Source organism: Alexandromys fortis, unplaced genomic scaffold (assembly GCF_014885135.2).
Source record: "Alexandromys fortis isolate MF-2015 unplaced genomic scaffold, M_Fortis_MF-2015_v1.1 scaffold_303, whole genome shotgun sequence".
NCBI classification, from domain to species: Eukaryota; Metazoa; Chordata; class Mammalia; order Rodentia; family Cricetidae; genus Alexandromys; species Alexandromys fortis.
Genome location: NW_026068181.1, coordinates 811,632 through 823,445, shown reverse-complemented (window position 1 = coordinate 823,445; position 11,814 = coordinate 811,632). Strand labels below are relative to the sequence as shown.

The 11,814-nt window shown below is 40.6% G+C and overlaps 1 protein-coding gene across 1 annotated transcript; it reads right to left on the bottom strand.

Moving 5' to 3' along the window:
- Nucleotides 1-1,287: 1,287 nt before the first annotated feature.
- LOC126492652 (olfactory receptor 52D1-like) lies at nucleotides 1,288-2,241 on the bottom strand. Its single transcript, XM_050129194.1, has one exon. The coding sequence runs from the start codon at nucleotides 2,239-2,241 to the stop codon at nucleotides 1,288-1,290; it is 954 nt and encodes a 317-aa protein (XP_049985151.1).
- Between the last annotated feature and the right edge of the window lie 9,573 nt (nucleotides 2,242-11,814).

The window sequence follows — 11,814 nt, the reverse complement described above, 5'->3', positions numbered from 1 at the left end:
CCTTCCATTGTTAAACATGACTTTCAGTGTTTCAGTGCTGGATCTTGACCTGTAATCAATGAAACTCTTTACTGAATTCACCACATGGCTGACAGTATAGAAGACTTTCGTGCCTCTTATACCGAATCACCACAAATGACATGCTCTCCATAGACCACATCACTGTCTCCCCACCCAGCCAGGGTGTGAATTTCCTCAAGTCTGGCACTTAAGCCTGTTTACCTGTAAACTTGACTATATACCCAGTATACAGTTGCTCCTTAATAAGTATTTTTAATGGAAACTCAATTCCAATAAATAAGTCGTACTCTCTTAAAGCTCTTGCAACAGATTGTCCTCTGTGAACTTCATTGGCAGAGCAGACTGAAGAATGGGTAGCTATTGCTGACTGATCATAGAGTTTCTACTTGTAGTGAAGAAAAGCTTGCTAAACAGAGTTGAAGGTCTCCCGGCATAGTAAGCATAAGTCACTGGATTGTAACGCTTAAAATGGGTAAAATGGCAAAGGTCATGGTATGAGTAGTCTTACTGATGTAAGAGTTTATGTTCTCTGTTGATATGTCTCTTATTCTCTAAACATCACAGAATAAATTAAACCACCTATGGATAGGCTGCATGTTACACCAATGGAAAAGAAAGATACTGAAGTTAAAAAGTAGGATGGATGTCCTTGATGATCAAGAAGGTCTGGTAATAGTACTACAGTGCTCAATGATTAAAGGTACTGGCTGTTCTTCGTGAGGACCTGGCTTCGATTCCTAGCTTCCATGTGGCACAGCTCACAACCACTTTTACTTCAGTTCCAGCACTCCAAAGAAATATGTAGGAAGGCCATCTGCTTGAGGATTCTTTCTTTTTTTTTCCTGCCTAGCATTTGCGGTTGAATGTGTTTATAGGTTGTGTGAACAGAGAGAATGGAAGCAGAGAACAAGAGCTGGAAATAACAAAAGCATAACCCTCAGATGGACCGCGTATGTTTTTCTCTGTAGATAGATAGGAAATTCTTCCTTGCGGCTTTAAAGGCATTCTGACCACAATGCTGGTGCTGTTCTGGGTGCTGATCTCTTTTTTTCAAGTGCTCTACATTTCCTCCTGACCTAGTTCTTTTCTTTTCAAAACTTGAAGATCCATCTGTAGCCTACACCTGACATTATAGGTATGAAGGGGTTGCTCTTAGATCTTCAAAATCTCAAATATTACATGATACTGGCTTACTAAGTAAGATTAACAGAAGCAGCAACCTCAAGCCCAGAACTCTTTTGTCCCTTGTACATGTAGAGATTATTGTTACCTCCTCTTTACAAACAAGTCAAGTATTCTCATTCGGATTTGTTTGGTATTGATGCCATAGACTAAAGGGTTGAGAACAGGAGGCACAAGGAGATAAAGATTTGCAAGTATGATGTGTACCTGTGGAGGCACATGGTGGCCAAAACGATGAGTGAAAAATGAAAAGAATGCAGGGATATAGAAGACAAGAATCACGCAAATGTGGGCTCCACAAGTGCTGAATGCTCGGAACTGGGCATCCTTTGAGGGCAGTCGCAGCACTGCCTGCAGGATCAGGATGTAGGAAGTGGCAATGAGGACCACATCCATGCCAGTGACTGAAAGTGCTACAGTAAGACCATACACGGTGTTAGGCTTAATACTGGCACAGGCCAGCTTGGCTATGCCCATGTGCTCACAGTAGGTGTGAGGGATGATGCGACGTCCACAGAAAGGTAAGCGTTCAACGAGAATGATAAAGGGGAAGACAAAGAGAAGGCCACGCATCACACATGCTAGCCCAATCTTCCCAATAACAACGGCATTGAGTATGGATGTATAGTGAAGTGGCCGGCAGATGGCTACATAGCGATCAAAAGCCATGGCCAACAGAACAGCTGACTCTGTGGCAAAGACTGCATGAACAAAAAACATCTGCGTGAGGCAGCCATGATAGGAAATGACATGGGATCTGAACCAGAAAATTGCTAGCATTTTAGGTAACGTTGTCGAACATAGGACTAGGTCAGTAATAGAAAGCAGGCATAAGAAGAGATACATTGGCTCGTGGAGAGCCCTGTCAGTTATAATGATGTAGAGGATGGTTCCATTTCCGACCAGAGCAAGGATGTACATGGAGCAGAAGGGAATGGCAATCCACACATGCTGGTCCTGCATCCCAGGGATTCCAAGCAAAACAAATGTAGAAGGGTGGAAGGCAGTGCCATTGGGGACAGAGTCAGAGAGCATCATGATACAGGGAACAAACCTTCTTCCTAAAAGCATTAGAAAATGAATAGATGTTATCCTAAATGCCATCTGTGCCTACTAAATGCCCTTCAACTTCTTGTCCTTCATTCTCACCGATTCTGCTCAAATTCATGCCTTCCCTGCATCTTATATATTATTATAATGCTTTAAGTAGCAATGTTTATCTCATTTCTATGATCTCTATCTTCTAATAAGACTTCTACATCATGTCCCAAACATTATAACATGAATACAGTCCATGTTGATGCAAACTTAACCTTTCTTAGTGTGTCCATGTTGTGCAGGGTACTTTGTATTCCATTTCTCTAGCTTGCCCTCTGCCATCTTGTATTGTTTTCTGGGCCCTGAGTCACTGGCATGGATTACATTCCTCAGTTTCTTACTGGAGGAAGGATTTGACCACAGGAAATAGCAGCCCTCTGCTGGAGAGGAAAGAGATGAAGGGTAGGAATTTATTTCTCCTGCTGTCTTGAAGAAGTGTGATTAATGCTTTTGGCTTCCTTAGCTGAACTAAGGCTCTAGTTTACTCTGGTGACTATGTCATCTTCCTTTTATCTCTTCAATCCAAAAATTGTCATAGTTTCTGCTGTTGCTACCTATGAAATGCCACTTTGTAAATGGTTTCTCAATTGCATTCTCCAAAATAGAATCTCAATGTATTATCTAAATACAATATTTGATATCTTGCCTTTCGGGATGCTAACACAAGGCATGCAAGGCTCTTCTTATGCTCGCTTCTGCCTTCCTCCCTAGCATATTTTACCATACATTTTAGCACATACTTCATATTTCTATCATATTGAGTGATATGAAATACAGGAGAGCTATGAAACATCAAACCCCATGCTTTTCATGTGGGATTCTTTCTACACAAAGGCTGTTTCCACTTGTCACCTAACACTGTTGTCAATCATATGGCATCTGCTCACACATAGTGATACACACACACATGTAAAAATTTTTAATTGTTTAATACTTATATATGTGTCCCCCCCCCACTTCATTACACTGTAAAGTTTCAAAGTCTTAATTTTTCTTCACATCTGGCATGAGTGCCTTACTGACACTAGATCAATAAATTCTTAATAAACAATGAGAAAATCCTTGAGCTCAGCAACTATATTTTCTAATAGACTTGGAAAGTGACTATTGTTAAAAAATGGTAAATGCTTCCCAGGAACGCTTTCTAAGAACAACATAAGACATTCCTTCCTCAGATGTGTGTTTTCTGCCGTGTTCTCTTCACTGTATATATCTATATTTCAGGAAAGGCTCTTTATCACGTCTTCTTGAATATACTATAGCTTGTATAAGATAAATTAACTTTTAAGATTAATAATACATAACTTAATTGAGTTGAATCTAATACATGTCTGTTTCTAGGTATGGCATATGCATGAGTTTGCTTATAGACTATCTCTAGACTATCCTGACTTAGTGCAGAATATGTCAGAGCCACTCAGTCCTGACAGATGGGTGCTGTGCGAGAGCTGTCAGGTAATAAACAGAAACAGACTTGTGACTGGCCTGTTAGGCAGAGCCACCTGATCTTCAAAACAAAACAAAACAAAAAGAAATAGACTTGCGTGGGAAGTATGCCATCTGAAAGGCATATCAGTTTGAGAAAGCCTGCCTCAGATATTTCACAGCTTGATGCCATGTTCAACTTGTAGCTACAGGAAGAAGACATACTAAAGCAACAAGGAATGCCTGTCTAAGAAGAGAATGCTGCTTTGGTGTGTACTGTGAAGACATATCACAGCCATCTTCTATGCACAGAAGTCTTCCTGGCAGAAATGATAACTATTCTCCAAATACAAATCTTCAAATTCTTTAAACATCTTTCAGGCAGCTTGGCTTTAGCAGCTCTTGTTCTATAGTCCAGGCTGAAAACTAGAGCCTAGATGTAGACGGCCTGGGTGAAAATATGTCTCTGCTACAGTTACTTGCTAATGGTACTAACATTTTAAAAATTGCCAACTATCCTTAGTAAAATACAGATAATAGTGCTTCATGCATTTATTAATAATTCAGAAGGCATGTGAAATCCATAATGTAGCCTAAATAACTTGATGCACATTAATTAAAATGTTCACTATTATTTCTTATGATTTGGAAGTGTGATTCACTGGCTTATGTACTTAGTTCTAAAAAGAGATAACTTCGTTTGCAAAGCTCACGTTGAAAAGTGTATATCCTCTCTTGAGTTGTGCCCTTGGGTGTCAGGACCTATGGTTTCACTATTCCTCAAATCAAGGTCTCACTTCGAACATATTCAAGGCTGGTCCTCATTTAACAGGGCTACATAAATGCCCACAGCATATGAAATGAGAAAGCTCCCCAACAAGTTTCCAGAGTTGCTGAGTTTTTCTCAGTTTTCTTGGAGATCAAAGAATGATTGCAGCATTTGAGGTCCTTCGTACATAAGGAGCAAACATGTTTTGTGCACTATGAAGAGCAGAGTAAGGTTGCAAGAATGAGTACACTCTTTAGTAAAGGAAAATTTCTATTGGTAGGTTTAATCAGCAGTTTTAACAAGAAAATTTTGCGACAAGGATATATTTGCTTGTCACAACTTCAAAATTTATACACATGACATTCCAGGGCTATCTACATAAAGTAAATTAAATTTAAAAGGTATCGTCTGTGTTTAAATCCTGCATAGATAAATTGGAGATACTGTGTGGAGCCTTAAGAACAATGCTTAAGAACAATGCTACCCATTAGTAAATATGAAAGTTTTATCCATTTGGTCTGATGTGAGTGAGAGCAAGCTATGACTAAGGTTTTCCAATTTAGAGACAATTTTCCTACCTGTAATTCCTCATAACATCATATTTTATACCTTAAATACATACATTGAAGTTTTTAAAGACTCCAGAAATACTCACCTCATTGTTTTAAGGATGACTTCTCTTAGAGATCCATTCACCCTATCTTGAGATCACAAAAAGGACAGCCAGAGATTAAATCCTCAGACTGCCACATGAAGGATTCGTGCATGTGCGCATGTGTGTACGCACACACATACATCACTTGCTTATGAAATGTTGATATATGTTACATGTTATAATTACCCAAATACCCAAATAAGGAACTAGTTTCTGTAGAATGGAGATTAGTCTGAGACGACCTATGTGGAGTGAAAAGAAAGGAATAGCATCAGTATTTCTGCATGGCTGTCATCTCTTCTGCCCTCCCTACCTTTCTTTTTGCTTTCATAGAATTGTTCTTGACTTTATTTACAGCCCATTGTATTTATTAAACACTCACCCCAGTCTCAACACTCAACAGGAAAGTCGATACAGCACAAATAACAGTTCCTGGAATGTGAGTTCTGGTCCTATTTACCCCTAACTTGTGATGGCGTTCTTGGTCCACAGAGGCTGAGCTTGACTCAAAGCACTGATGGTCCCAGATGCTAAAAATAGATGTACATTTTCAGATATGCTCTCAGGGGATACACACTAGCCACGGCAAGATTTTCTTTCAAAGTATGATTTTTTTTTCTAATTCAAAGGAAGAAGTTAGCATAGCCTTACACTAAAAGGAAAATAGATTCACAGACTTTGGATAAATAATGTAACCAGAATGAGCCAGGCTACTAGAGAAAGTGACTTAGTAAAAAGGAAGGAATTGCCGAGTACAGGAAGAATTCAAAGTGATAGATAATGAGTTGAATTTGCAGCTTTGTTGTGTTGCCTGGCCACGTCCCTCATATTAGCTGTTTTCAAGAAGAGATGACCATCAGCTCCTAGACTTGGAAACTCCTGCCCCCATGACTCAGTGTTAATGGCCTTGTTTCAGAGTTAATTGCCAAGCAATACTTCCTTCTGGCTGTGCTGTACTTTTCCACTAGCTCACTGGGCATGCTCCAAGGACCTTATAATTTTCCACCCATCTGTCCAAACCTCCAATGTCTCTCTTTCCAATCAGAGGCAGCTGTCACTCTGTGTTTCTCCCCATTTCTCTATAAAAAGATTTATATCTTTTGCATGAGATTTGTTGTCTGGTGTGATTTTGTGGCATTCCTTGGCTCCCAACTGCCAAGATGCCCTTGTGCTGAAACAACCCTTACATTGGTGTCATGATTTATGATTTGGATAGGCTCTACTGGTGCCTGTTCAAGGCTCTCAGTTTGGCCCTCTAGTCAGGTGTTCCTTTTGGTAATGGCTGTGACTAGATGACAGTTCTGTCAGTCAGTGTGATGGCAGCTCCAGCATAGCAGAGCCCCCCTTCATGAAACTGCTCCCATCTGTGAAGACAGTGTTGTCCAAACATGGAATGGGCACATCTTTTAAGTCATCCCACAACCCCGCTGTTGCTTCAACTGTTTCCAGACAATCAGGTGTTGTCTGAGAACAAGGCTTAAGGTCAGGGAACAGTTGGTAGGATTTAAAGCCTCATTCTTAGTAAAAGTGATTCTCAGGGGATCAAGTATCAGAGCTTGATACTAGGTAATTCTGGCATTTGTCGGTTCATGAGCCTTTTACTTGGTGGTGTCCTCAAAAGGACTTTGACAGCATGTGAGGCTGTCATTAGTAAATTATTTTTGAGCCCTCCCTCTGCTGTTGGGAGAGTTATGAGTTCAAAACTTTCTGTTCATTGAATAATACCTATCAATTCTCCTTTAAGTAGTCACTAGATAATGTTATGTTCATAAGCAGTTCTAGAAACTCTAGTCTCTCTGGGTGTTTTAGGGTTGTCTCCACTTAAGAAATACTTTCTAAATTGTCTACTGTATAGTTTGGGCAAAGAGTTATAATGTTACAGGGAAATGTCTCTTAAGAATCCTGGAAGTTTCTTTTCCAGATGAAAAGATGTATTAGATACATTTTTAGTAGTTCTCTGTTTTTTTTTTAAATATAATTTTTTATTGAAAAAAAAAAAAGATTTCCGCCTCCTCCCCGCCTCCCATTTCCTTCCCCGTCTCCCTTTTCCCCCCTCCTCCCTCTCCTCTCCCCCTCCCCCCACTCCTCTCCCCCTCCCTCTCCAGTCTGAGGGGCAGTCAGGGTTCCCTGCCCTGTGGAAAGTCCAAAGTCCTCCCCGCTCCATCTTGGTCTAGGAAGGTGAACATCCAAACTGGCTAGGCTCCCACAAAGCCAGAACATGAAGTAGGATCAAAACCCAGTGGCATTGTCCTTGGCTTCTCAGCAGCCCTCATTGTCCGCCATATTCAGAGAGTCCGGTTTTATCCCATGCTTTTTCAGTCGCAGTCCAGCTGGCCTTGGTGAGCTCACAATAGATCAGCCCCACTGTCTCCGTGGGTGGGTGCACCCCTCGTGGTCCTGACTTCTTTGCTCATATTTTCCCTCCTTCTGCTCCTCCTTGGGACATTGGGAGCTCAGTCCGGTGCTCCAGTGTGGGTCTCTGTCTCTATCTCCATCCATCTCCAGATGAAGGTTCTATGGTGATATGCAAGATATTCATCAGTATGGCTATAGGATAGGGTCATTTCAGGTTCTCTGTCCTCAGCTGCCCCAGGAACTAACTGGGGACATCGCCCTGGGCACCTGGGAGCACCAAATCTCTTGCCAACCCTAAGATGGCTCCCTTAATTAAGATGTGTGCTTCCCTGCTCCCCTATCCGACCTTCCTTTATCCCAAACATCCCGTTTCCCAAGTTCCCCCCAACCTCCCCTTCTCACTTTTCTCTCCCCATCTCCCCTTACCTCCCTCCCCCCCCCCCCCCAGATCCCATTTTTTGCCCGGCAATCTTGTCTACTTCCCATAATCAGGAGGATAGCTATATGTTTTTCTTTGGGATCACCTTCTTATTTAGCTTCTTTAGGAGATCAAATTATAGACTCACTGACCTTTATTTATCTCTAGAAACCAATTATGAGTGAGTACATCCCAAGTTCATCTTTTTGGGTCTGGGTTACCTCACTCAGGATAGTGTGTTCTATTTCCATCCATTTGCATGCAAAATTCGAGAAGTCATTGTTTTTTACCGCTGAGTAGTATTCTAATGTGTATATATTCCACACTTTCTTCATCCATTCTTCCATTGAAGGACATCTAGGTTGTTTCCAGGTTCTGGCTATTACAAATAATGCTGCTATGAACATAGTTGAACAAATGCCCCTGTCATATGATCGGGCCTCTCTTGGGTATATTCTCTGTTTTTTAACAAAGAATATCCCCACAGCCTTTGGTAGAGATGATACTATCCCCTGCAGACATGTAGAGTCTGTTATCATTTGAAACTGCTGGGAGGGAAGAAGTTTTATTTGAACCTAGCCAACCATGATATCTTTGTACTTACTCTGCTGACAAATAAATAATTTCATTTTTATCTTATCTCCTAATTTTATCACATGTGGTAAAATAATTCAGTACAACAATATGCTGTAGCCAAGTGTACCAATGAATTGAGTACATATCCGTCTTCCATAATCTACTATAGCTATCTAGAGTCTCAATTGAACTGATGTCCAAGCTGAGTCACTAATGCAGATGGCAGCTGTTACTGGCTGACAGTTATAATCAAAATTGGGATCACTCACTAGAATGTTTAGAAATGGCTTCTCTTGTTGCTGGGGATGCATATGTCATTGTGACTGGGGTCCAAAGGGAATCTAGTAAAACCAAGCTCATTAAGAGACCCAGATGGAGGCCTGCCCCCTTTCTGAGAAAATAGAGAGAAGGAGTGGATAGGGGTGCAGATGGAGGTGGGGAGGAAATAGGAAGAGAGGAGGGAGAGGAGACTATGGTCGGATTATAAAATAAATAAATCGATTAATAAAAAAGAGAGAGACCTAGATGGAACCAAGTGGTGGTGGCACACATTTTAATCCTAGCACTCGGAGGCAGAGATAGGTGGTCTCTGTGATTTTGAGGCCAGTTTGGTCTACAGAGTGAGTTTCCATACAGCCAGGACTAGGACTACACAGGAAAATTCTGTCTCAGAAAACCAAAAAACCCAAACAAACAAAAAACTTCAAGCAAACAAACAAAAAGAGAGACCCAGATGAAAACTGAAAAGGTTTTTTTTTCATAATTTTATAATCCTTCAAAGGTCACTTTTACTGATGTTCAGTCCATATTCAAGGCGATTAGGCTGTAAATATTGCCATGAAAATGACAAGAAGTTCATGTAGTCAGTACAGACACTGTAAGATACTTTTGTGACTGTCTTCGGGAAATAAAATCTGCCACATTTAGTAATTAAAGGATCATCTATATAGATACTAAAATCTCCAATAATCATGATAGTAGTATTTTTTGTGGTTGTTCTTGTTTTGCTTTATTTTCTAGGAAATAGTACTGTACAATAGTAAAACATCTTCATAGCAAAAGGCTCAGGCTTAGGAGAAAGCTACAATAAGTAGAGGCAATTAATAATATATTTGAGTATGAGAGTTAAGGGTCAAAAGTTTTAGGGTAAATGGTTAATGTTAGTCGAGTAGCAGTTATTTGTAGCGTAAAGAGCAATGATACCTTTACCCAGAAAAATCACAAGAACTAACTCTATGAAATTTATCAAAAAAAAAAAAAAAAAGACAGGAACTTTTTTGATCTAGAAGGGCAAAGATTTGTTGGTTATCAGAATCACCTAAGGAATCGTTACAGATTGCAGAGGTTCACTAGAATAAGAATGAACCTGCAATTCAAATTTTATCAAGTCCTGATGTCCACTATAATCATTATGGTTTAAAATAAAAATGGCATTGTTCCCCGAGTGGCTGCAGTGGTCAGCGAGTCCTGAGACTACAGCGGGCCATGTGGCAGGTGAGAGACCAAGATGGAAAGGTATGTCATGCAGAGTAAGGTTGGATATTTATTTAGTAGATTATGGAAGGGAAGGGAAAGGGGAGAAGGGGGGAAGCAGAAGCTGCCTCTGAGAGAGGGAGAGAGAGAGAAAGAGAGAGAGAGAGAGAGAGAGAGAGAGAGAGAGAGAGAGAGAGAGAGGAAGGAGCTCAAATTGGACAGGGCAGACCATTACAATAATTCAGAAGACAACTGTCTTGGAGTATTCATTTTCACAGAACATTGTTTTGAAAGATTAATCATTTGCTGGTTCCAGCTCTTATCTGGAAAGTACCCTACAGAAATACACCATGTTGTAATGTTTTTATTAATCAATTTTACATTGTTTATAGTTATAACCTATCTAGATACTCTGTATTCAGCATTCTGCCCCAAACATCTTGGAGTCCTATTTGATACTACACTTGATCTCAGCCCAAAGGTCAAGAGATTACTGGAAATCTTATGTAGGGATGAGAATTAAATCTACCTCTTCTCTGTCTGGTCATACAAGGATATCTTATTCAATTCTTACTTGCCTTCTTTAATCATGGCTTCATCTCTTACTATTTCTATTATCCAGTGTAGACTTTCTACAACTTTATATAAATTTAAGTGAGGATTGTGGGTATCCCAGCTTTAAGAAACAAGAAGCACTCCCAGACTGAAATTGTTGCCTATTTTCTTTCCCAAGCACTCAGTGCCATGGCAATGATTTGCTTTGGGGAAGAACAGGAGTTGATTTTGTTCCTAATCTGTTTGGCCTTTACCCCATAGATGATTGGGTTGATGGCAGGAGGGATGTCTACATAGAGATTGGCAAGCAGTGTATGGAAATAGTGGGGGATATTGTGACTAAAATGGTGGGCAAGTGCAGAGAACATGGCTGGTGTGTGGAATAAAAGAATGACTCAAATGTGGGAACGACATGTGCTAAGGGCTTTCTGGTGGGCGTCCCTGGAGGGAAGGTTAAAGACAACATGAAGAGTAAGGAAAGGTCAATCAGGATCACGTCTGACATGACAGTCATTATAGGTACTGCGAAGTCATAGCAGATATTGATGGAGAAGTCAGCACAGGCTAGACGAGCAACGCTTATGTGCTCCCATAAGCTGCTGAGGTTTAATGTGGCCATTATGGGCACAGGTTAAATGACTGTCATAAACTGAAAACAAAAATGGCCTGATAGTTACAATGATCCACACAAACTTCCCCAATACATTTCCCTTTCAGAAATGCTCAATCTCTCACTCTTTTCTCCTTATTAATTAACCTTTGCCAAACTTTCAACCATCTAACACGCATCATTAAAATGTTTTCCCAGAAACTTAAGTTGTATGACTGAATCCAATCCTGACTGCTGATAGGAACCCGAGAAAGTTTCCTTGGGAAATTTGTGCATGAAATAACACCACACAATGAATGAATGAGTGGTGCAGGAGAATTGTCTGTATTTTGTCAATCATGTTTTAAATAAACGCTGATTGGCCAGACAGGAAGTATAGGCGGGTCAACCAGACAGGAGTAGAGGTGGGGCGATGAGAACAGGAGAATACTTGGAAGGAGGAAGCCCATTCCTCCTACTCCTGTTCAGACCACCGAAGAAACAGCATGTAATCTGCCTGGCTGAAAAAGGTACTGAGCCACATGGCTAACATAGATAAGAATAATGGGTTAATATAAGCTGCAAGAGTTAACAGGAAGCCTGAGCTAATGGGACAATCAGTTTTATAACTTATGGAGATCTCTGTGTGATTTTCTTTGGGGCTTGCTGGCTGTGGGGTATCGGGAGGGATAGAAACC

Excerpts from the sequence above, each read along its gene's own strand:
- LOC126492652 (XM_050129194.1), bottom strand. The coding sequence starts at position 2,241 with ATGATGCTCTCTGACTCTGTCCCCAATGGCACTGCCTTCCACCCTTCT.